This window comes from Acanthaster planci, linkage group LG17 (assembly GCF_054643075.1).
Source record: "Acanthaster planci isolate LZ-2023a linkage group LG17, COTS_SCS, whole genome shotgun sequence".
NCBI classification, from domain to species: domain Eukaryota; kingdom Metazoa; phylum Echinodermata; class Asteroidea; order Valvatida; family Acanthasteridae; genus Acanthaster; species Acanthaster planci.
In genome coordinates, this window is record NC_141793.1 from 5,210,813 (window position 1) to 5,237,280 (window position 26,468).

A 26,468-nucleotide genomic window follows, 5' to 3' on the forward strand; every position below is an offset into this window, starting at 1 on the left:
TTTGTTGGTTATCCCGTAATATTGTTTTTTTTTTTTTTTACCAAAGCTCCCAGTACAACTGTCCAAACAACAACCAAGATATTGTGCGACGAAAACCTGGACCATTACGATCCCGTGTCCTTGAAGAGATTCGACGATGTTGGAAACCCTGTCAGTCCAGACGATATCTGGAAGCCAAACAGCCCCCCTAATGTGGCTGACCCGTATTCAGGGTCACACTTGAAAGTCACCTTTACTCCAAGATCTGAAATAACGTCGGTCACTATCTACAAGGACAATGATAGCGCCGAAGTGGTGAAAGTTGCCTTTAAAGTCAAGCCTAGTGACAGCGATGCTCTGGTTCCCTTACGGAGATCAGATGGCTCCGACATATTTTACGGAATACCTGGACTGAAGATTGCACTTCCACCCAGCACACCATACGTTGTGGAAATGGAAGTCTACATCGTCGAGCCTCTGCCTGCTGAAGGCTTCAAAGTCATATTCAGCGGTTGCGAACATGTTGGTAAGTTTCGATTTTGGGGGGACATTCCTGGTACATTTAGTCTAAATTAGAGGAAAGATGCTCCATGACATTCTTTATTTTCTTCACTTTCCTCGTATATAATATGGAAAAAACACAAAGAGATTTTGCTCATTGTGTACACCAACACTCCCTGATACCCTTGAAATGGGTATTGGCAGAAATATTATTAAGAGTGTTACCTTTAGGCACGTTTGGGACGATTTCTTCTTCTCCAAAATGTTGCAAAAGCGGTGCCACGCGCAAAGGCTGTGATCTATATCAGAATTTGAATAGTTAAAGTATTCTCGAGCTTCATGTGTGCTTGGTTTGATATTTCCACAGCTCCTACGACATCAGTTCCGCCGACAACTACCCCAGGTATGTTTCTGCTGCTGTTTTAGTAGATTTAATCTAGAAACTAAATGATAAAGTAAGTTGTGCATGAAGAAGCCATTGCTGGCGTGTTAGCTGACTTTAAAATCTAAAACTACGTATCTTTACCGACTATCCTTAGATCTGTTGTGTATTATGCTCATCTACTTTTCTAAGGCATCTGTATTTGGAAGTGCATGGAACTCTAAAGTAAATAAGGTATAGAATGGGAAAATCAGATGAATTTTAAAAAAATGAAACCTGGTAGTTGCGAATTGAGTTTTCAGAATGGAAGTCTACATCATCAGCCCTTTCCCTGGTAAATGTTTCAGTGTTTTAAATTAGGGTTCTTTACATTTTGGTAGTCAATTCTGATGGAAGTCTTTGACACAAGTTGAGAACTTGGTTTTTGCCCCCTTTTGATGGGAATTTTGCAGGCATGTTAATAAAAAGTACCAGAGTGGCACTGTATTTTTCACACCAGAATAGAAGCTATGTCACTGCAATAACGTATGATATTGGCTTGTCATGTGAAATTTGCAGAAACCTAACATATATTTTTTCTTACCACTTTTTCCAATTAGTCATTCCACCGACTTCGGCACAGCCAACTACTACTAGAGAGGTAGTGATAACTAGCACGGAAGTTATAACCACAGTTATCATCACAACTCCTGAGGAAACAACTACTGAGGTTACAACGACACCCTACGTAACAACAGTGACACAAATCTGTGAGGTAAATCTACCACCCGATCCGACTACCCACCGCTACTTATAAGTGAGGCCTGTGCAGCAAAATAGCCAGCAAGAACTGTGATGGTAATACATGATTGTATCATGCAATACAGTGGCAGGCACACTCGTAAGTGAGGCTAGTCAGCGTCAAGAAAATTTGCAAGCAGAAGGCTCGGAGAAGCCTCAGTTATAAGTTTGCCCACTGTATTGCATCATACGATAAACATTATCATCCCAGTTAGAGCATGGCTATTTTGCTGCACAGGCCTCACTTATAAGTAGCAGCGCGTAGTCGGATAGGGTGCATCTACACTATTCCATGGTTTGCTATAGTGAGTATTCGATTTGAATTTTCTGAAGCAAGCTCTTTTACTATTGATTTTATTTTTGCTACTGGAGTGACATGGCAGTACGCCAGGTCAGAACCAGAGGATTGTAAATTTGGATATTAAAACATGAAGTCCACATTTTTTTCATCGAGCCCTATAGTTGGCCCTTTTTTGTGTGAAAGACAACTCCAGTAACTTTATCATATCGTATATCACACTGTGGTACGTTGGCTTTTACCTTTGATCTTTTCAATAACCATATTTCAACTTTGTGGTGAAATTTGATTGTTATAGAATCGTATATTCACCTGGCGGTGGTGGTGCTAACCAGTGTTCTTGTTGTGTCTACGTTAAACAGGATCAGGAGAAAATCATACAACGGCATAAAGAAATTCACCAGTGTTGAATGTTGACGAATATCTGAACGCGTTTTTTTTTTTTAATTTATTTGTTTCTTTAGTCCGGATCAACAATGATTCCAAATGACTGCCAAACTTGTGTCTGTGAAAACAACACGTATTACTGCTACAAAGACTGCCACAAAGATTGCCCGCCGGTAAGTCAATATATGCTGCAGATACTTCTACATAACTACGTGACCCAGCACATTCTGTCCTGAAGAAGAGACTGCATAAGCAGAAATGGCAGGTCTTAATGAACTCAAAAATGTCATTCGACAAACACTTTTGATTTCATAATCCGTCACATTGCTGCTCGCATTATGTGAGAGAGACGCTCAGGTCAAAACACTTGATACTTGATACTAAATAGGGCACAGGTATACATATGTATCTCTTAACCTTAAAATATGTTTTTGCCCCTTTGAAAGTAAAGTAAAAAGCAACGGTATGTTCCAACTCTGTTGAAAGTAATTTTCATTCAAAGCTTGGTAATTACTGGGGAAGTAATCCAAGTTTTAGCAATTGAATTACCCATGATAAAAGCAAGCTAACCCGCCAAATGGTAATGTTGCAGGGAGAACAGCGCGTCGAATACGATAACACAGACAGGTGCTGCGAATGTGTACCAGTCACAAGTAGGTGTCAATATTATTTCATCCTTATAAAAATTTAAGGGATATCATTTGGAAGCCTAACTTGTTTGAATTTAAGTACAAATTGGAGCTAGCTATCAGAATCACACTCGTACCGATCAATAATGCTGTTTTTTCAAACCATTTTAATAGCAGCTACCTTTGCAATGAAAAGTTATGTACAATATGTTTATATAACGGGTTTTGCCCTTACCCAACGTATATATTAATAAACACTGTGTGCTCAGTGCTTGTCCGAGAGGTTTTGAAAAAAGTCACAAGCTTACTCGGATGGGACTCGAACCCACAACCTCCTGCTTACTAGTGCAGACGTCTCGACCACCGAGCTTGCCGGGTCGGCTGGCCGGTCCGAGTCAGGTGAAGCGGCGGGTACTGCGAACTATTTTCAAGATTTTTTTTTTCAAGATGTATTTTTTATATTAATTATATAAATTAACATTCCCCAACGCAAAAATACTTCTTGAAAATACAATATGTTTGATAAATTTTGTTTGTCCTCTTCTCAGCACCCGTCTCAACAACAGTGACAAGCCCAAGCACAACAGAAGGTTTGTAAATATCAAAACGTATCTTTGATTTTCTTAATCCTCATTACTCCAACAATTTTGGGGCCATTTCACAGTTGAGTGAAGGGGGAATAGATTTGGCACCCTCAGAACTTGTCTTTCAGACGCGCGATCTTCTTGGAACCGACATAGCTATACAGATATTTTTTATATCTACACCTACATCTGTGAAGTTTCAATTAAATCTACGAAACTTTTGCTTGCTCTATACATTTATAGTTTATAACCTCAAACGTGACAGCCCACGTGCATTAGCTTAATGGGAAAAGTTGACATTTTGGCCAACTGGTCTGAGAAAATTGTCCTTTTGTGGAAAAGAGGTACATCTGATTTTCACAATTATGGTGTCAAAATGATTGAACTGCCGGTGCAAATCCATTTTCGTCCAGCTCTATCAGGCCTGAAGTAATTTTATCGTGGATTGGGCATTCTTCCGGTTGAAAAATCATATTCAGCATAATGTGAGATTTTTAACTTCTAGTCTGCAGGGATCCATATTATCATGATGATCAACCAACATGCTGCATGCATGTGGCGCAGTGTTCAGTGCCGCCAGAGTACTCAGGATCAGATTACTGCAATGCTTGCAAACCGCCCAAGGTTTTCAATGGCACTCACTGTGTCCCACCACTCGAGTGCCTCTGCTACGATGAAACTGGTTATCACAAGGTAGGACTGCGGCTGTAAAATTATACACGCCCTTTATCTTTCTCGTTTCTCTGAGTGTTATTTCAAATTCTCATGGATTGTTTCTCGAAGTCCATATCAACAAGAAATTGTGGGCCTTTGTGACGTTACCATTAAAGCAGTCACATATAAATCTTCCTGTTTCACATTGTTTTCTATATTAGTTTTTGAAATGGTCGGACTATATAGGGCCTATGAATAAGATAAAGTTCCTTGACATCACAATTATGCTTGACGGACTGTATAAGAGAAAATGGAACAATTTTGATGTTATTTTTCTCACATGAAAACCCAATTGTCAAGGCACTGTTTTTATTCTAAAAGATAGCTGTAGTTTTAAAGTTTGCGTTTGCTTTGTTCCCTGGCTGGATTTAAATCCCTCTTAGCCCTTCGATAAATGGGATGATCCAAATCAAGAATGCAGCGAGTGTGTCTGTTTCAACAATGCAATCTCCTGTTATCCAAAGATCTGCCCAACGGTGTCTTGCGAGGTCAGTGGGTTGTTCTAATTCTTCCATCAGAATGGCATGGAAATCGGTATCGTGAGAGGGACAGGCTGTTTTTATTCGTATGCCTTATGGACACACGGTACCCGAACACATAAATAAAGCACATTGTTATTGTAGACGCAAATTCGGCTTTGGGTTCAGGAGTCCTTCATGTCTTCTTTAAATTGTATTTTCTAATTATATTTTCTTTATCTTGTTTTCTTATTATTCGTTCATGTGTCGCAATATGAAATACCAAATAAACACAGTACCGTGTTAAAACTTTCCAGAAACGTATTACACAGTATATAGTGCATTCCATCACATGAAGAATTCACTATACTGTCGTTGTTTAAACTCACAAGCATTAATCGTTAATGTGCAAATCTCCTATATTTTTACAAAATGTAGCTACCTATTAACCTTTTGATCACAATAACTCAAAATATAAATGCAGGAAAGTCTTACAATAACTTGACAAACTTCAACCCTTCCTACTCCACCGTCATTATCAAAAATCAGGTTAAAGTTAAGTGTAAACATGTTAATGATTAAATATAATGCAGTGTTTTTGTGTGGAAATAACGCCTACCCAGAGGAATCCTGAACCCCCTGAAGAGAAACCAACAAAGGGCGGTCGTTGGGGAAGTGGAGGGATATTTATGTTGTTGTCTGACAGGCTGCACGTAATGGCGAATGTGCTGCTGTCACTAGCACATGTACTGAACTCATCGCGTATCGTACATTGTTTATGAACGAAACTTTCCACCAACCTCATTGTATATTATGGACATGCATAGCGTGAGACTCACCGGCCAATGAGCGTGCGCCACCGCCTTGGGTGGCTTGCATAATTAGGGTCGTCGCAAGTTTTGTTTATCAGATAGCGTTGCTATGTAAAACACTGCTGTAAGAGACGATTGCCTTAACACTTCGGGGACCGCGTTCCATAAAGCAGATTAGATTGCGCTTAATCTTTATTTAATGACTAACGGAAACGGTAATTGAATGCTTAAGCGTAAAGTCTACGGTGCCAGTGGGTAAAGATTTCTGGCATATTCCTTTGGAAATGTCATACTTTTTTTACGTTTCGGTCAAGTGTTGACGAGTGCATTTTTCGTCAAAGAAAAGTTTTTCCCTGCTTTTTCGGACAACTGCTATCACTTTTGTAGTGATGCCAATGATGCCAATAAGAGAGTACACCTTTTTTTATAATAGGATTTTCCGTATATTGAAAGAACATTTCCTTATACTGATATAATATATATATTCCACATATTTCCTTTATTTGGAAAGAATTTCTTGACGAGGGCTGCTCATGAGTTTATTGCTTACGCACTTCCACAGCAATGAATCCCAACAAATGTATCAAAATATTACCAATCCCACCATTTTTTGTGCATAAAGGCTGTTTTTATTCATATTCATATGCTACGGCATAAAGTCTACGTTGCCAGTGTACTTTTCCAAACCAAAATGGTAACTGGAACTGGATGTAGACAAACGGCAGTAACAAAATTCGGATAATTTTTTTTGGCCACATGTTTCCGCAGCATGGATGGAAGTCAATTAAGAAGACCATAAATCTTGTGTTGGATCATGTAAAACGGGTCTTCAAGAAGTATTCACCATGATACTATATTGCTTTCTTTTTAGAATCCCATTACTCCTGATGGCGAGTGTTGTCCTTATTGTCCAGGTAGGGATAGGTTTACACCAGTGGGAATAGAATGAAATCAAGAACAACATTTATAGTGTCGATTCTTTTTCTCACATGAAGGCTCGTGCTTTTTAACCTAGTGGTTTAAACATTCATCCAGCATTTGTCCATACCTTAAAGGTATTTAGTAACAAGGGATATGAAGCTATATGCTGTTCTGTTGCACAGTTTCTGAAAAAGTGTTTGCTTATTCACCAGCATGTTGGTCACCATAATAAGATTGTCTGTCAAATTGACCTTGGCTACATAATCAGCATGTCAATTGAATTAGCTGATTGCAGTAATTGACAAATCAATTTTCTTACTCGTTTTTGCAGTATCGACGACACCTGTACATACCACACCTGTTCAGACTACAGTGTTTCCAGGATGCTACGTTCAGGAGCTGGATAAATATATTGGGGTGTGAATCAAGTATTATCATTTTTAATGTAAACACCATATTAATTAAAAAAAAAAGTTGTTTGACAAAGTCAGTAATCTTTCTTGTGACTGTTGTTTCTTTACAAAGGCATCATAGTATTAGGCAGATAAGACTCGAAAGACATATCTCACATTCCTTCAAAAATTTAAGTCTCTTTGTCTACATTATTTGTTTCAGCTGAACGAAGAAGTTTATCGCGGCGATTGTGAAGTATGCTACTGCAAACCTGATGGTTTGGACTGTCAAAGGGGACACTGTAACATCGAAAACTGTACTGACGTATGTTTATTAAATATATTTTAATTATTCGCTTGCTCATGTCAATTTTTATACCAGTTTAAAGAGTCTCAGTGTCCATGTTTTCTAATGTTTTCTTGAATACTCCTTTGGAAATTTGATACTTCTCTTCTTTGTGTGAAAATTATATTACCTCCCTATTCGGTTACGTGTTGACGAGTGCATTTTTCGTCTAAAGGAAAGATTCTTCGCGTTTTTTCGGAGAAGTGCAATCACTTCTGCGGCGATACCGGTCAGAGAGGACATCATATTTTTTAATAGCAGGGTTTTCTTTATATTGAGAGAATATTTCTTTATATTGATAAAATATATATATTCTATATATTTTCTTCATATTGAAAGAATTTCTTAGAAAGGGTTGCTCATTAGTTTATTGCTGATGCACTTTCACAACAATGAATCTCCAAAGAACATGACATTTATCAAAATATCACCAATTACACCATTTCTTTCATGCACAAAAGTAAGCTTAATGTTCGGAGCTTTGCTCGTGAAAATGAAATATTGTTACCATGAAAACAAAAATGCACCGAAAAACCAGCCTTGAAAATAGCTAGACTGCAAACAAGTATTGTCAACTCAGACACAAAGGTTCATTTTCAGGAGTTTGTTAAAAAATAAATTACATAGACTCCTTTAAAATTATGCGGCAAAAATTTACTGTAGGGCTGCCTCGTCACATGCAAATGCTACAGGACTTTTAAGGTTGGAGGGGTTAAAATAAGGTAGATGCCAAAGAAATTGAATAATGTGATATAAAGGTTCCTCCCGAAAAGGCTGAATAACGCCATGCTTACCTATTTCTTCTTTGCTAATCGAAGAATTCAGATTGCAGTATAGGAAGTCCAAACGGTCGTAGAATCATTCTGCATGCATCCATGTAAAATTGCTTTCTGCAGTAAAGGTTGGGAAATCGTCCTTTCCCGGCCTCTTCAAGTCTGCTTCTAAAGGTCTCAATGTAGTGTTTGTGCCTTTGATGACAGAATTACTACCTTCATTTAACTGATGACTGTTGTGAATGCCGACCATTACCGACAGTAACGCCAACCATGACCTCCCCAGGTAAATGCCACACGCTTTTTTTTGGTGGGCCCGCCAAATATGTGGCCTAGGGAGGAGTGAAACTTGATAATGTCACTGAGAAATAAGCACAACAAACATGAGTTGTTTGTTAATATCAATACCATTCTTTTGTCGAGAATAATCTTGTAAGGTATTTGTTTGTACAGAATTCTAATTGCCGCATCTGCTTCCACTTCCATGGCTTTGTTTAGCATTAGCAAAGAATACCGAAAAGCAAATAAGAAACTTCTTCGTTGTGCGTAGTGCACAAGCGTAAATCTTGTATTCAATGCTTTAAGTTGTGCGGTTAGCACATACATAAAACTGACTCTGCTGGAAGTAATCACGTAAAGTGTCTTCCTTGTGATTATTTTAAGTGTGCTTCGAGCCTTACGTGTACCGAGAGCAGTGTAGTTGTGTGCGGACATGCGCCGATTTGGGCCTCAACTGTACTTCTCACGGTTGCCAGTACGAATGTGTTTGTCCCGCTGGATTGGTCGAGAAGACTCCGGGTGAGTGTGTCAACAAAACTGACTGCCCGTGTGTGGACAACCAAGGGAGTAGCCACGAGGTGAGACGAAATGCTATCTGTTCTAATATAAAACAAATCGCAACTAGTTTTTTATTCAAATGCCGTCAAAGTAAGTATCCAGTCAATCTCGGACATGATGAGTGTCTCTCTCGACACTGGCGTGACTGACAGTCCTCAGAGATTTTAATCTTTACATCCCTGTGGCCTAACATAGTTTTACTTCAAAGTATAAGGACCAGTTTATCCTTTAAGCGAACACGGAGGCAAATTCACCGATTGGGACGTTTTCATTGGCAGCAGAATTAGGTTGCGTAGAAAATTTTTGCACAAATATTTGGTCACTGCCGCGATCGTCTCCTTGGCATGTATAAACCAGCCTCAAGCATGGGATACCTTTTTCCGTCAGAAAAAGGATATATGCATGCCAACCTCTATTCCAGGCAATTATCCGGTCGAAATTTCACTTTGGAACTACATGTACCTGTTAAAGTGAAAGAACTTAATTTTTGAGTGTTTTTTCTCCGCGTTAATAACAATGAAGTGCCTCATCTACATTAACAATGGGATGCTACAATAGCTATAATACCATTTCTAAAGTGTTGGTACTTTCAGTCTTGAAAAATTAAGACACGTCCCCAGAGTAATCAGCCTCCTTCCTCGCTTGCTTGATACTCCTCCAGAACATACTGAATCTTGTGTATGGATTTTTTGCTTGCAAACAAATGGACTTTTTTCGTTTCCCCATTATAGAACGGAGACGAATGGATCGAGAGCTCTTGCATCAATTGTACGTGCATCAACAGGGAAATACGTTGCCAAAAACGGTGTGACTTGACTTGCCAACCAGATGAAGTGCTAGTAAATCCAGAAAATGATACCTGCTGCTACTGTACACCAAGTACGTTCGGTGTTAAATTTTTGAAACACGTTATCCTTAGAGATCAATTTATTTACTCATTAAAGTAGCTATTTCAAATGATTGTGCTGAGCTTAGAATTTCAGTTTCAGAAATCACAAAGACACACAGAAATTGATACACCTGTAAAATGCTCAAAAGGATTTTATACAAAACAGGAGGAATGCAATGTCGTTACGTTTTCCAGCATTTAAATCGGAGAGCACATTACTGACTAATTTAGCAAGCACTAATTCTTTCACGGGTATTTTCGCATTCATGTACAGATTAAAATACCACACATTCTATAGCTGGTATGAGAAACGCAGCGCCAATAGTTCAGACTGATGTTATAATGAAAATCTTTTATATCCAACCTTTGAGTTGCATTATTGATTTATCCTCAGATAGATAGGTTGTGATAGCATTCTCTTTGAAAACTTCATTTGAAATATTGCAAGCCTATCAGTGTGATCTTTTTCCCTGTTTAGAGTGTATCGGGTGTTATTATGAATTGGACGGGAGCTGCCATAAGGTAATCAATACCACTTCAAGTATTGTTTTCCACGCTGTTTATTCTTGTCTGACATACACGGCATTTGACTCGGAATGAGTGCGGAATGAGTCTCAATAAAAAAAAAAAGAATGAACATGTGTATTATATACAAGCCAGCTCTTTTCTCTCCAGGGGCATTTTTGGTGTTCCGTTGTGCCACCTCTTTAGTTGCTACTGGTTTAATTTTCTGAAACCGTCCTATTGCACTGCACATAGTTCTACATTTGTATCAACTTTGTACCTGTGTTTCACTCGTGGTTATAGTATGTAGAAAACAAAATAAAGGACAGATTTTTCGTTATATGTACAATTCGCTGCACATAAGTTGGATACAAAGACAAACCCTCTCCATCGCTTTCCATCCAAAGGTGAACGAAACTTGGCATGACGAATGCAACCAATGCTCGTGTAAGCAGAGGCCGAATGAGCTGTATCTCAAGTGTATTCAAATCGATTGCGGAGAACTTGTCTGCCCAGAGGTGCGTACATTTCTCAGGAATTATTTTCTGTTGCGTGTAACAGGATGCTGGCTAGTTCAGGTTGGCCGTTCAAAACAGATTGCAAGGACAGGTCCCAGAAATAGGTCAACAATAATTAGGATATTTTGATTCTGAAGTGCCAAAATGCAGCCACCCTTATACGGTACATTTTACTCAAAAGATGCGGACGGGTGTCGACAAAAAACAACGCTCACGTATACTTGTAGTGTCTGGATTTCGAAGTGCACTCCATGACACACAGTGGGTGGATGGGTTGGCTACTTCTGCATAAAGCGCAGGCCTCTTTCATTTATTCGAATCTCAGCCCCTAGAGTTGTTTGTCGGTTCTGTGTCTCCCGTGCATCGATGGTTTTTCTATATCTGCAAAAGTCCACACTGTGGGCTTATTACCACTTGCTACGCTGCTCGGTGGAGCAAGGTTATATTGTCAATAGCAATTGTTATCTTATTTATTATTTGTTCATTGCAAATTACCTCCAAACTGACAGTTTTCACCACACGTTTTTTTTTCCATTTTGTACCTGTAGGGATACAAGATAGTCCACGATGAGGGCGATTGCTGTCCAAAGTGTGTCCCAGATATTTGTCCGGGGGAACATATGTGTAACTCCAGCTACTGTGTCCCTATTGTGTGGGTGTGTGATGGGAAAGAGGACTGCCCCGATGGAAGTGACGAAGAGAATTGTGGTATGTTCATTGTATCTGAATTAAGGCCATTGATTCACAGCAGACAGACAAAATCACATTTACCACGGAAAGTTTTAGTTTGGTTGTTCTAAAATGTATCTTTCAACAACAATGACCTCCTTCACCCCCTTCACTTACGTTCTAGTCGTTCAAAAGAAAGTTCTTCGACTATGCATCAACGGCCTTAGATCGTGTAGAAAACATTTTTTAAAATCAGACATAGGGGGGCTCAGTATTGGATATTGTAACGGGCTCAATTTGAACATGGTCCTGAAACATAGGTTTCTATTGGAATCGACCCGTGCTGTGTACGTTAAACGTGTTTACTTTGTGGTGCAAAATATTGTACTTCGTAGGGCCATGAAGTGAATCGCAAAGTGGCGTCGTTTTCACGGTTGCAAATTTTTGGATTACGTTTACATTGAAAAGTGCTTTCCTCATGCTAATGAATGTTTATCTCAATACAGCAACCACCACACCTCCCCCTTCTACCACGACAGAGATTTCCTCTACAACACGCAGTAAGTTCACTAGTGAAAGATTTTGCTTGAAGAAATACTGTAAAAACACGGTATCAAGAAGGCATTTTATAATTGGAACCATTACCTTCAGCAGAAGACATTGGGATCGAAAGAGACATTTTAATGTCTCTCTAGCGCCACAAGCTTTGCTGTCTGTTCCTTTGCAAAATTTAGATTAATGAGATTCTAATAATGAGGAGAGAAGGACGTTTCAATAGATTTTACCGACGGTTGACAAATTCTGGCTCATCATACTTTGCGCACTAGTCTTCTAACAGTAGCAAGTTATTATTGCTGGAAGTCATTTACAGACATTGCCCGAGGGATTTCTCCATCCTTTATGAATAGGAGAAATTTTAAAATTCTGATTACAATTACTACATAAATCAAAGCAGTGGATTTCTCAACCACTTTTGCGGGGGAGGCTACTGCATCTTTTCTGCATGTAGCTTTTGATCAAGCAGATATTCTGCGCGTTAGTGAGAAGGCAACAAGCCGGTTTTGATGTAACTTTGAAGGCGTAGATGTTTAAAGTGTACAGACTCCCCTTTCTCACCTCACAATAGTCCACTGGCTTACAAGTCAGTTTATAGTTGAATGCACAGCCAAAATTTGCCCCGCACTTAATCAAGCTTTGCTGATGCCGTCTGTTTCATAGGTCCTTTTAAATTCAGCAATCCAATAAAAAAAAATGACCTGGACCTTCCCATTCTACATGATGAACAGTGTTTTGCTCAAAACCGTTCGTTCACGTCTCTTTTGAGGACTTAGACCCCTCCCTATTCCCTTTCGACTTGGGAATAGGTCTGGATGACGTGCGAAATTGATTAATATTGTATTTTTTTTACCTTTAGGAGCAACGCCGCCGCCACCCAGTTTAAGTAAGAAACTCATTTCATTTGATAACAGATAATAGCCTAGAGCCTAACATTTCGCAAGGGTATTGCACACAAGGATCAGATACTTTATTTGTTGATTTGAAATAGCAGATTTGGGCTTTTGAGTGTAGCGCCGCAAAACGTATTTCTTTACACTGTCATTCCTTGTTCCCTCACTTTAATATTTTGTAGCATCGAGTTTCTTCTTTCAAATCATGAATAATTAATCTATCCCTAATTAAATCAGACAATATTTTAAAAAGTATTCCCCTACGTTAGAAATACATCTGTTTGCAGCGTAATTATCGATGAAATGTACTAATATATTAATCAAAGCACGAACACACAAACGTAATATTGACGAGAAGAGGTCATTTTTGCAAACAGTATGACAGATGCGATTTTAAAATCTAATCTTGCAAACTTAGTTGATGGCTCAGAAAGGTCTAGCACTGATTGCAAAATATTTATGTAATGGCAGATTGCCCTCCTGGACTAGCAAAAGCTAATTGCTCCCTTGACTGCCGAGAGCGCGCGTGCATAGATGGAAAGTGCTACAAGCTTCATTACGTCGATGATCCCTTCAGTGTCGCCCAAACGTGCTGTGAGTGCCGTCCTGGATTGGTGTATAATGGTACTACTTGCGTCCCGCCAAAGGAATGCAAATGTCTGGATGAAAGCGGTGAACTGAGGGAGGTGAGGAACTTTGAGTTTCTGAGGTGTTCAGTTTTATTTATATTTTTTATTTGGACAGTTTGTTTGTTTATCACCTCAGATATTGCATGTATATGTTTTGGTTTTGCTCAATTTGACATTGGACGTCAATGTAATGCGACGTCAGTTTTTTCTTTTATTTGAGAGCAATGGGGTCATGGAGTTAAAATGTAAGAGGTCGAGATGATCCAAACGTATTCTGCTGTTAAAGTGCCTTGAATTCCCTCCTATAATCAAACATATGCTTTGCCAAGTTTCGTACTGCTTAAGACATCAGAGACAAATTGCCAAGCGTTGATTAAGAGACGCCACAGAACCTTAGAGGTGTTGTCACAGTATTGGATAAATTAAGATAACACCCATGACAACCATAAAAGCTGGGCTGCTCTCGGTGCGTTTGCGCACTGGTGTGCTCAGGTATATAACGCTACTGCTAATTTGTTTTCCCTTGAGCCTTTGCCGTGGACGCACTCAAGCCCAAAGCGTCTCTGCTTATTTGCGCAGTTACCCCTCTTTGATATTAAATTTCTGGTTACAGCTTTGGCATTAGTACGCGTACGCCACAATGTATGGCCGTAGGCGAAGTCATGGCAATTTTCGGAGGAGACTTAGCGTAACATAACTCGAGGCAAATAATCTTCATCTAACATCTTTTGTATTTTCATTGTTGACATCCAACTCGTGCACAGAGTCTATTGCGATAATTTAAAAAGTATTTCACGGCAAGGCTCTTAACTTCGCGTAATCCTTGATTTTCTCTACTGCTTGTGATCCCCGTGAAATGCAAGCGGAAAATCGCAAGCTTCGTGCCTGCAAATTGAGCTCAGTCAGTTGGCTGGTCGGTCAGTAGGTCAGTCGGTCAGTCAGTCAACATTGATTTCCATAATGCCGGAAGATTCCAATACAATACAACAGAATAAATTAAATATACATGTGGTTTATGTAATTATAGGCATATCAAGTGAAGGAAAAAAAAATTAAAGGTCGACGCAGGCCATATGGAGGGTTTAGCTAAGTGCTACGGTTTCTCTCCGTCTTTTTTCAAGGATACTGAAATTTCTTTAAAATATATATCTAAATATTCCTACCCTCCAATTCGTCAATGTTTTCACGATGGGACAGGGATGTCAAAATGAAATTTTGTTTTTTTCGATATTCTTTACATTGTATCTAACCATTTTGAAATGCTCTCGTAAGCAAAACATTTTAAATAAGGCCTAAATTAATAATGCCAAGGGCATTTTGCGTTTGTTTTTGAAGAAACATGAACATGACTGCCCTTTGAACACATACAAAAATATTGTCCTCAAAGGCACAAAAGATGGTCGATGACTGGTTTATCGTTTTCTCGAAAGGACGGCTATCGTTGTACTTTCTCAACTGTGTGCGCGTAAGCATGCGTGCCTCTCCCGCATAGAAATACACGTAAAAACACACCCAGAACAGACAATTTTCTTTTTAAAACCATTTTGTTCCTTTATAGATGATTAAAAACCTTACATATCAGGCCCGAAGCAGATAATAATATTATAAATAATAACATTATTTAAAATATTCGTGCCAAGTCACAGACATCAGAAGGCGTTGTACAATGAAAAATTCACAAGTTAGCCCAGAAAAAATAAAACCATCAATAAGTTTGTAGAAATGAATGTGTAAAAAATGAGTTTTTAATTTGTTTTTAAGTTTAAAATTTTAAAGCAATTGATATGAAATTGCTGCTGGTAGCCTATTCCACAGACGGGGACCACTTGTTGTGAATGATCAATTTCCCTATTATTTACAGTAGTTTTGCTAAACGGCTACTGCACACAAACTACACCAAAGATTGTCAAGCTCAGAGTGTGTGTCCTTGACCTCACACCGATAACCTGCTCGTATTCCCCCTAAAATATTGTACACAAGATGTGCAATTTAAAAACTCTTAGGAACAGGAAGTCTTTAATATTGGGACAACATGCTCACATATTTCCTCCTTGTGACAAGGTGTTTAGCCGAATTATAAGCTGTAATTGTGTTGAAAAAAATATCATATAACGATGATCACTTTCCAATTGTCTTTTTTCTCTGAGACAGCCTGAAGAGGAATGGAACAGCAGTAAAGATTGTGAAAAATGCAGATGCAAGTTCAACAATATCACGTGCTACCCCGACACTACCTCTCCAGGTTGCCGGGCGACTACCGCAGTACCTACAACCACAAGTACAAACATTGCTATGTTGAAGCTTAGGCTATGTTGTCAATTTCAAAATCTTTCCATATATAACTTGTCCCCCCCAAAAAAAAGTGCAAATAAAATGGAATTTATCAAAACAGGGTTACTCTCCATCCCCAGCATGTTTCATTACATAGCACCGTCAGCATCTCCGTTGAAATCTCCTTTTTTAACATCACTTGGGTTCCTGATACATCTAGCGTATGATTTGCAAGTTCAAAACACATTCATTAATTATGAAGAGAGATTAATCGATGCAAAGTACACCTGCCCCAGAGTGACAATAGTTTAAGTAATGGAGTGTATGGAGTGTCAGGGTTAGGTAGTGGGGTGTCAGGGTTAGGTAGTGCCTTTAGTACGCGAGCCTGCCATGTCCGGCCACACCCTGGAAGAAACGGCGTGGCGGGCCGGCTAAACCAGGTGAGGGGAGCCTATAGTTGTGAAACCCTCGATAAGTTTCTGGGTTTGTCAGCCCTACTACAGTGAAGTCTGTCTGTCGGTGGAACGGGTGGAGGAGATCCTTATTTGATCAAATGGCTGTGAAGGCGGTACCAGCAAGTGCTGTGGAGCGCATCATGGCATGGACGTGAAGTTCTGGCCATCTACTGCAGCCTGGAAGTCTTCGGCTGTAACGGTTTCCAGTGATATTGGATCAGTGGAATAACCCCAGTGAAGCGATTCTCCTACTGTGAAATTTTTCTGCACAGGTCTGTCATGGAAATCCATCAATTCATGACCGATCTGTCACACTTTTACAAGACCTGTGGCGATGGGCACGTGGCGAAGCAACTGGTGGCGGTGACAACTGGAAGTTGTAGTCACAAGCCTGCAAATAGGCGGCTGTTGGGCCAGTGGTCGTTCTGCCTCATGAACCTAGGGCAACAGGACAGTCTGTCAGCCTCTTTAGGACACCATCCAAAAAAGGTGCCTCAAAGAAATGCTTGCCCTTCAAGTCATCCACTAGCAGCCGAATAAGCAAAAGCAAAGCCCCAAAACAGAAAAAAACCCAACAACTCCTGAGATCTTAGAATGTTTGGACATTACTAGAGTGGGACAACACCACCAGACCCGAACGCCTTCGTAACCAGGGAACTTCAGCGTTACCGCGTGGAAACATACACGGGTCGCTAATTAAGGCTCACTCCAAGAAGAAGGTGGAGGTGACACGTTCTTCTGGAAAGGAATTGCTCAAGCTGAAGACAGGAAACACGACGTAGGGTTTGCCCATCAGGACATCACTGCTCAAAAGCATTTATGTACTCCCCGTTGGGATTAGTGAACGCTTCGTGAATGTAAGGGTCCACCTGAGCAAGACCAGATACCTCACCATCGTAAGTGCTTACGCACCTACGCTCACAAGCCCAGATGAATCATCAAAACAACCCTTCAAATGAAAAGCTTGTCATCCTCAGCGATTTCAACGCTCGAGTAGGGAGAGGCCATGACAGCTTGAACGGAGTGCTCGGGAGATGAGTTGGAAAGCTTAGTGCCAATGGCCTGCGCATTCCCAGTAAATGCGCGGAACACAGACTCTGTATCGCCAACACCTTGTTTAGGATGGCAGACAACTACAAGACAACCCGGATGCACCCTAGGTCGACACACTGGCACATGATAGACTTTATCACTGTACGCCAACAATACGTCAAAGATGTTCGGGTGACTCGTGCCATTAGAGGTGCTGAGTGCTGGACCGACCATAGACTGGTCAGGGCTGTCATGACATTACGCATCCCCCCCGCCGAACATAAACCGGCCCAAGACAATCAGAGCCCCCTACAACACAGCCGGTGTGGACATGATTTTGACCGTGAGACGGTTCCAAACAAAATGCATCTAGCACAAAAATGCCTTTCTAAACAGTCTTCATCGACCCCACCTAGGCTTTTGACACGGTCAATAGGAAAACACTTTGGACAGCGCATCCGTTCCCCACAAATGTTTGTGAAGATGATTCAGCTCCTTCCAGATGACATGACCGAATATGTACTCTCTGGAAGAGATGAGATAAAAGCTTTCAAGATTATCAACGGCGTGAAGCAGGGCTTTGTCCTGTCTCCGGTCCTCTTCAACATCTTCAAATGTACGCTGTCACACGCAGTTCAGAGGCCGGAGAAAGGAGTGTACATCGGCTATCGTCTGGATAGCTCTGTCCTCGAAAAAAGTCACACGTCGGCCCCTAAATTTATAAAATATTCCAAATTGGTCTTGTGATTAAGTTAGAACTGCGCAAAATTTAGAAATGTTCATGCTTACAGGGTATACGTCTGGATATCAGAAAACATTAGCTAAAACATCGCTATTAAGCAAAGAATGTGCTCTTCATATTTAAATACCATACAGTTTTTGAATGGACAGTATTTGCTGACACCATTTTTGAGATGTAAGATGAACGCATTACTTGATATTTAATCTTGATCATTTACACACTCCTAATCGAAAATTAGAAAAAGACAAAAAAAACAAACAAACTTTCAGCAAGATATCATTACCGATAATTTCATCGTAAATCATTTCACAGCTACGAGGACCACAGCTATTTCCACAACTGAAGGCGAAGTAACTACAGTCACTACAGAAGTTGTAACAACCGTAACCCCGGGTAAAGTAGCGTTATATTTTCCCAGCAAATTTTCCCCGCCAGTGGGCTCCATTGTTTCTCCTGCCTAATTTTCAGTAACACTCTGCGAACAAGTAGAGGATCTTAAAAAGGTTGGAAAAAAAGCAAACATAAAGTAATTAATACCAAACAATCGGATGTAATTTGGAGCAACCAACTCGAAACCCATATGAAGTATTATTGTATTAATATAAATGCATGCCGTAAATCCTTTTATATTTCAATGCTTCAGTGTACTGCTACGATGACATGGACAGTATTTCTGATTTGACTGTTTCTCGGTTTGACTCCAACAACCCTTCGGATATACTTCCACCCGATGAGCCTTTTACATCTACTGGAGAATTTGGTCCTAAGTTGATTATAGCGTTCTCCGAACCTACTCGGATAAACCAGCTGGAGTTTACAACCAGCTCGGGGAATCCCTTGCTAGTTAAAGTGGGAGTGACGTTTGGTTCGAACCCCGATGAGGTGGATTTGTATTTGTTTGCTGGACGGCCTAAATTGGTGAATTCCGGGGAAAGACTTGATATACCAGTGGAGCCAGAGGTGACCAATGTGCGTTCCATCAAGATAATATTCCAGAACTCAGACTCGCAAACTGTCAAGGTGTTCGGATGCGCTGAAAAGGGTATGTGCACGTAACCTTCACTTACAGAAAATAACGAATAAACCCTTTGTCTCAAAAAAGTATCTGGAGAACTGTTTTTGGAGAATGTTTGAGGTAAATGTTTCGCTCGTCAAAGTCTGTCGAAAGAACTGAAAAGAGACGTTATACATCTGTCCCACTTTTCACCCATTTCTGTGAATACAGCGTGTCTTACGATTGACCTAATTCTGCTGCTTGAAGCTTTAATTCTATTATCAGGACTCGCCTGCGGCCCGGGCATTAGTCGCGTCCAGTCTCCTGAGCCAGACTTTAAACCAATCAGAATCGACTAAATTGTCGCGTATCCAGGCACCAGTGCGGGATTTAAGCAGTGGACATAATCACTTCTCAGGGGGCAAATGTTAATACATGGTCAAGTTTCACGTTGTGGAATAGGGAAACTGTACTGTAAAGGGTATTTATGAACTAAGCTTTTATATTGACGTTATAATTTACCTGTATTCTTTGTTTCAGTTTCAACGACTGTTTCTACTGCAACAGTTCCAACAACAAGCCCTGAAATTACAACAGTGACGAGTGAGTAAATGCTTCAACGGCGGATCTGAACGATTACCAATCTTGTTCGTTCTGTAGGGTGGTGTGCGCAGAATAGAGTGATAAAACAGTTTTCGGATGAGATGTCTCTAGGGTACTTCAGACATATTGGGTATAAAACGATAGACAAACTCTCCGACCTTTTCTTGCCAAGTAACATGAGAAAATTACTGTTTCATTACAGCTAGTTTGTGAAGTAATTTCGAGGTCGGTTTTTGCACTTGAAATAATACACTCTGTTTTTCATGTTAAAAGATATGGGGTGCCACTGAAGTGTGCGGAACAGTGGGAAAGATATTCCTTTCGTCACTTTATTCTTTTCAGCGAATAATTTTGACGACTGTTTTTCTCCACAGGGCCTGTCTGTGGTCCGAAGTGTGAGTGTGACGTGAATTGCTACAACGTCATCATAGATCCTAACTGCCCGCCAGATATTCCAGATAACTGTCAAGGTTGCTTCTGCCTCGAGGGTACGCATAGAGTAGGTGGCTATTGCGCCCGTCCCCCACCTCGAGGAACATGCATTTCAACACCAACAACAGAGACAACGCGTCCACCCAGCACGACTTCAGTACCGCCATCAACAACACAGCCACCAACTACCACTATTAGCAGCACTACACACGGTGAGTCCTAACCTATTATACGACCCAGCTGAAGCAAACTCACAGGCATCAAAGATTAGAATTTGGAGGGTGTGAGCTTTACTCATTCAGCAAGGTCAACAGCAGCAAAAAGTAACCTCAGAAATACAAGTCAACAGAGGGCGGTCTTGTTAAAAGTTTGCTTGCACAAAATTGTGAAGTGTTGAGAAGGGAAGGGTGCACCCTTACAAATAAATTCCCATGGACCGCAGTGTTAAATGTCCTCTTCGTTTTCCTTTGAATGCTTAGTGGGTCGACGAATAATTTTTTGAGAAATTCTCTCCCAAAGCAGACCACGCCTAAATGCAAGAAATTTCACTGCCCGGGAAAGTAGCCATTTTGAAAATGCATCTCTCTCCAAAATGGCACAAACAGTGCCACTTTCAGACCCGATTGCATCCAAATTGCTCAGAATTGGAAGCCATGAGTCCGGCCCAGAGGTTCAGTGTCATATTTCTTTGATTCCCCAGTTCCTTGGCTCTCAGGATCCTCTAATATAGAATGTTTTGAGCGTATAACTTTTATTAATGAGCTAGGCGGACATACTTCTGGTCTTAATACAAGGGTGAACCCGGAAGGTACACGTTACTTTTACTATTAGAAGTTGAGTGGACCGTCCCAGACGGGTTATTAATAATATCTGCCTATGTGTCACCTTAAATCTGCTCAAACGTCACACGAATAGTGCCCTCCAGAAGATACTCCACTGCACTCAGCTTTACCCAGTAATCTTAGGAAGCATTCTTTGTGACAGGTTCAATCTGCTTAGTGTAACTCACACGAACGGCACATTTGTTGCATCCGACAACACAGTAATTGTCCGATAATACCGATCTATAATGTATTAAAATCGACCAAGAAAAGTTCCAGCTGATAATGTAGTAAAAATCGACGCCTAAAGTAATAACCCCTACGACCAATAATGTAATGAAAATGGTAGATGGTGTAATAACCAAAGGCTGACCGATATCACAGGAACAAAGAGACCAGTAATGACAAAATCTAACTAGATTTGTCTTTTTTTTGGGGGGGTTGCGAATTCTACGTAGTTGAATGCATATTTTTTTCAGTCTTGGCACAACTTTGTTTGTTTTCTTTAAAAAAGAAGAAAACTTGGACTAAATACTTGGAGCCTTGATCGAAATGGGCAAAAACAACTTTGGCGCTATTGTGACGACGTCACAAATTTTCAATTACCAACAAGAACCTAGCAATTTTTTTTCTGTCGTGTTTAAAAGCCTTGTTACCAAAATGTGTGCACAAGGAAGGGCACGTCCATACAACAATTGCGCCTGATGCATCGCGGGTACCGATTAGATGGAGGGTATGTACAAGTATGGGTGTCTATTTATTGGAATGCCCTTTAAAAGCATTTAGTAGGAAAGTTGGTCCTGCGCAGGCAAAATAAAGGGAATGGACCACTAAGGGATAACTTACAAGAAGAAATTTCAAAACTTTCTTTTGTGTACCGCTGGATTACCTAAGGGTGTGTCATGTGACACAGAATCGTTTTAACGTAAGGTTTGTACTTTCATGACCTACACATTCCTGCCTAAAATGCACATGGTTTCAATCTGAATGGCTGTGGAACATTCTAGGTACACGCACGTAAAGAGTGCACTTTCAGATTTTTCATTATTATATCGTTACTTCTAGTTTTGCTAAATATACATCCACTGCTGGAATGTACTTGCTTTCAGTGTGAAAAACAAATAAGGAATTAAATAAAAGGTATTAAACGTGCTAATGTCAGCGCGACGATTAAAGTAATACGTGCACCTTGGGATAAGCACTTAGCCAACGGTTGCACTTGTGGACTGGAGTCACTTGACTTGGACTGGAGTCGCTATTTTGTGATTCGAGACTTCACTTCTATCTTTTTTTCTTATTTCTGATCAGTGGCGACGCAACTCGGTGTCATGTGGGTGCAAATGCTCCCACTGTAAAGCCGTTTGCACCCACTTTTGCACCTACAAAACCTTTGTCACTATTACGACGGGGCAATAAACCTTTTCCTTTTAAGACTCCACATCATAAACCACGAAAAATGAAGGATCGTTTGCACCCAAACGATTTTGCCTTGCCCCACACTTGCACCGGCAGCCACCGAGGTCTGGCACCTCCACTGCTTGTGACCTTACTCGGACTTGCTCATTACGACTTGTTAACCAGGCAAGTCAGAGAACTACTACCTCCATGATCGAACCCATACAAATTTGATGAAATTAGGCCTATCAACTAATGCCTTGCGTTCTTAAAATAATCAGCTTAAAGGCTGGTTCATACTCCGGGTGGAAGCAAAAACGAACGTGAATTTGTGACGTGAGGGCACATAGGCCTTTTAGGCTCGCTACTTCCAATTCAATTTTGTCTGCCAAAGGCCACGTCTAAATCATTTAGCTGTGGCATTAATCCACTCATCGTGCAACTTGACTCGTTCTTGGACAAAAAGACCTGGGACTCGCTTGTGTTTCGACCAAATTGACTTGTGACTCGACTTGACGTGACTTGACATTCTGGTCACGCAATTTGTGACTTAATTAACTTGTGACTGGACCCAATGACATGTGATTTTGCTTAGACTTTCAACAATTGAATTCCGACTTGACTTGGACTTGCAAAAATTGTTTTGCTACCACTTCTGGCATTAAAGTCTATGCCAGGACGGTTACAACACTAAACAGGTAGGGTCAGCTGTGAAAACTCAATTAAAAGCTAAGTGCCCCCCCATTTAAATATTCATTCTTTTTCAGTTGATTTTTATAACATAATTGATCATTATTAAATTATTGGTAGAGTTTTTGAGATGATTGCTCGATATTACATTATTAGTTGAGTACGGCAATACAGGTAGTAACACCACTCTGTTTACTACATCATGCTTTGCCATTGAAGTATTTATTTTACTGCAGTTTACTGACCCTGATTTATTTCTTCGTGTACAGTTTAAATTACTGTAGGGAGAGTGTTGCGAGACAAGTTTTGGAAGAAACATTCCTGAGATACACTAAACTGTGGTAGACGTGAAATAAGACGTAAAATACACGACATGAGATCAAAGCTACTTGCAGACCTATTTTAAAAAAAATATTATTCGACATTTGGATTTCAGAACTGTGTGGATCAGTTGCAAAATGAAGAGAAACACCAAGTTCGTTGTTTTTCTTTTTGATTATGACAAAATTTTCTTCTTCAGGGACAACACGAGCACCTTCAACAACAAAAGTACCAAGCACGACTTTTGCCCCACCGTCAACAACACGAGCACCAAGCACGACTGTTGCACCACCTTCAACAACACGAGCACCAAGTACGACTGTTGCACCACCATCAACAACACGAGCACCAAGTACAACCATTCCACCGCCGTCAACAACACGAGCACCAAGCACAACTCTCGCACCGTCAACAACACGAGCACCTAGCACCACTATTCCACCATTGTCGACAACTCGAGCACCAAGCACGACTATTCCACCACTATCAACGACACTTGCACCTACTACCACTGTTGCAAGCACCACCGAAGGTGAAAACAAATCTCTTGTTTGACCCTGTGCACTCAAATTCACAGGTGTCAGAAATTAAAATTTGGAGGGTGTGACTGAGACATGACAAGCTTTACATAATACAACAGAGTCAACCGCAGCAAAAAGCATCATCAGGAGTACATGTCAACGGGGGCGCTTGTTTGAAATTCGATAGCACAGCATTTTGGATGTTTAACGTATACCTAACATAATCCGTGGCTATTTGTTTTTTTTCTGTTGTTTTTACTTACTGAAAACATCACCAACATCGTTTGCACCTGTTGAACATATAGGCTAGATCCTCTTTTTATCTATTTGAAAACAAAAATGGTTCAGCCTGTTTCCACATAGAAACGTAAAACACCTCTCTGAACAAATTGTGCTCAAATCAACAGAGGTTTAAGAAAAATCTGCAAACTTATCAAGGAAAGATGATGTAATGTTTCAAATGAAGAGGTTCCTATAAAGAGTGTGATTTTTAATTGTATATTTTCATCATCACAGTGTACTGCTACGATGACATGGACAGTATTTCTGACTTGACTGTTTCTCGGTTTGACTCCAACAACCCTTCGGATATACTTCCACCCGATGAGCCTTTTACATCTACTGGAGAATTTGGTCCTAAGTTGATTATAGCGTTCTCCGAACCTACTCGGATAAACCAGCTAGAGTTTACAACCAGCTCGGGGAATCCCTTGCTAGTTAAAGTGGGAGTGACGTTTGGTTCGAACCCCGATGAGGTGGATTTGTATTTGTTTGCTGGACGGCCTAAATTGGTGAATTCCGGGGAAAGACTTGATATACCAGTGGAGCCAGAGGTGACCAATGTGCGTTCCATCAAGATAATATTCCACAACTCAGACTCGCAAACTGTCAAGGTGTTCGGATGCACTGAAAAGGGTATGTGCACAATACCTTCACTTATACAAAATGACAAATAGACTGTGTCTCAAAAAAAGTATCTGGACAATTGTTTTTGGAGAATGTTTGAGGTAAATGTTTCGCTTCTCAAAGTCTGTCGAAAGAACTGAAAAGAGACGTTATACATCTGTCCCACTTTTCACCCATTTCTGTGAAAACAGCGTGTCTTACGATTGACCTAATTCTGCTGCTTGAAGTTTTAATTCTATTATCAGGACTCGCCTGCGGCCCGGGCATTAGTCGCGTCCATTCTCCTGAGCCAGACTTTAAACCAATCAGAATCGACTAAATTGTCGCGTATCCAGGCACCAGTGCGGGATTTAAGCAGTGGACATAATCACTTCTCAGGGGGCAAATGTTAATACATGGTCAAGTTTCACGTTGTGGAATAGGGAAACTGTACTGTAAAGGGTATTTATGGACTAAGCTTTTATATTGACGTTATAATTTACCTGTATTCTTTGTTTCAGTTTCAACGACTGTTTCTACTGCAACAGTTCCAACAACAAGCCCTGAAATTACAACAGTGACGAGTGAGTAAATGCTTCAACGGCGGATCTGAACGATTACCAATCTTGTTCGTTCTGTAGGGTGGTGTGGCAAGAATAGAGTGATAAAACAGTTTTTGGATGAGCTGTCTCTAGGGTACTTCAGACATGTTGGGTATAAAACGATATACAAACTCTTCGACCTTTTCTTGCCAAGTAACATGAGAAAATTACTGTTTCATTACAGCTAGTTTGTGAAATAATTTCGAGGTCGGTTTTTGCACTTGAAATAATACACTCTGTTTTTCATGTTAAAAGATATGGGGTGCCACTGAAGTGTGCGGAACAGTGGGAAAAAAATTCCTTTCGTCACTTTTATTTTTTTCAGCGAATAATTTTGACGACTGTTTTTCTCCACAGGGCCTGTTTGTGGTCCGAAGTGTGAATGTGACGTGAATTGCTACAACGTCATCATAGATCCTAACTGCCCGCCAGATATTCCAGATAACTGTCAAGGTTGCTTCTGCCTCGAGGGTACGCATAGAGTAGGTGGCTATTGCGCCCGTCCCCCACCTCGAGGAACATGCATTTCAACACCAACAACAGAGACAACGCGTCCACCCAGCACGACTTCAGTGCCACCATCAACAACACAGCCACCAACTACCACTATTAGCAGCACTACACACGGTGAGTCCTAACCTATTATACGACCCAGCTGAAGCAAACTCACAGGCATCAAAGATTAGAATTTGGAGGGTGTGAGCTTTACTCATTCAGCGGGGCCAACAGCAGCAAAAAGTAACCTCAGAAATACAAGTCAACAGAGGGCGGTCTTGTAAAATTTGCTTGCACAAAATTGTGAAGCGTTGAGAAGGGAAGGGGTGCACCCTTACAAATAAATTCCCATACACAGCTGTGTTAAATCTCCATACTTCACAAATATTTAAAAAATACAACCGTCACAGGTGTTCCAGCTGCACAAAAAAATGATGTTCCGCATGTCCTCTTCGTTTTCCTTTGAACGCTTAGTGGGTCGACCAATGAATTTTTGAGAAATTCTCTCCCAAAGCAGACCACCCCTGAAATGAAAGAAATTTCACTGCCCGGGAAAGTAGCCGGTTTGAAAATGTATCTCTCTGCAAAATGGCACAAACAGTGCCACTTTCAGACCCGATTGCATCCAAATTGCTCAGAATTGGAAGCTATGAGTCCGGCCCAGAGGTTCAGTGTCATATTTCTTCAATTCCCCAGTTCCTTGGCTCTCAGGATCCTCTAATATAGAATGTTTTGAGCGTATAACTTTTATTAATGAGC

General features: G+C 40.5%; 1 protein-coding gene across 17 annotated transcripts in view; it reads left to right on the plus strand.

Annotated features, from left to right (window-relative positions):
- Positions 1-26,468, plus strand: part of LOC110990254 (uncharacterized) — a 161,358-nt gene that overhangs the window by 45,714 nt on the left and 89,176 nt on the right. For all 17 annotated transcript variants that reach the window (XM_087147982.1, XM_087147989.1, XM_087147988.1 and 14 more), the window contains exons 43-71: positions 47-505; positions 848-883; positions 1,462-1,616; positions 2,405-2,500; positions 2,920-2,980; positions 3,505-3,546; positions 4,046-4,233; positions 4,638-4,742; positions 6,396-6,438; positions 6,777-6,862; positions 7,061-7,162; positions 8,164-8,242; positions 8,620-8,813; positions 9,525-9,672; positions 10,161-10,204; positions 10,594-10,704; positions 11,253-11,412; positions 11,880-11,933; positions 12,788-12,814; positions 13,293-13,507; positions 15,602-15,728; positions 18,263-18,343; positions 18,594-18,992; positions 19,485-19,547; positions 19,922-20,191; positions 23,406-23,738; positions 24,244-24,642; positions 25,134-25,196; positions 25,572-25,841. In XM_087147982.1, the coding sequence (XP_087004108.1) occupies positions 47-505; positions 848-883; positions 1,462-1,616; positions 2,405-2,500; positions 2,920-2,980; positions 3,505-3,546; positions 4,046-4,233; positions 4,638-4,742; positions 6,396-6,438; positions 6,777-6,862; positions 7,061-7,162; positions 8,164-8,242; positions 8,620-8,813; positions 9,525-9,672; positions 10,161-10,204; positions 10,594-10,704; positions 11,253-11,412; positions 11,880-11,933; positions 12,788-12,814; positions 13,293-13,507; positions 15,602-15,728; positions 18,263-18,343; positions 18,594-18,992; positions 19,485-19,547; positions 19,922-20,191; positions 23,406-23,738; positions 24,244-24,642; positions 25,134-25,196; positions 25,572-25,841 (4,410 nt within the window). The remainder of the gene's footprint in view (positions 1-46; positions 506-847; positions 884-1,461; positions 1,617-2,404; positions 2,501-2,919; positions 2,981-3,504; positions 3,547-4,045; positions 4,234-4,637; positions 4,743-6,395; positions 6,439-6,776; positions 6,863-7,060; positions 7,163-8,163; positions 8,243-8,619; positions 8,814-9,524; positions 9,673-10,160; positions 10,205-10,593; positions 10,705-11,252; positions 11,413-11,879; positions 11,934-12,787; positions 12,815-13,292; positions 13,508-15,601; positions 15,729-18,262; positions 18,344-18,593; positions 18,993-19,484; positions 19,548-19,921; positions 20,192-23,405; positions 23,739-24,243; positions 24,643-25,133; positions 25,197-25,571; positions 25,842-26,468) is intronic.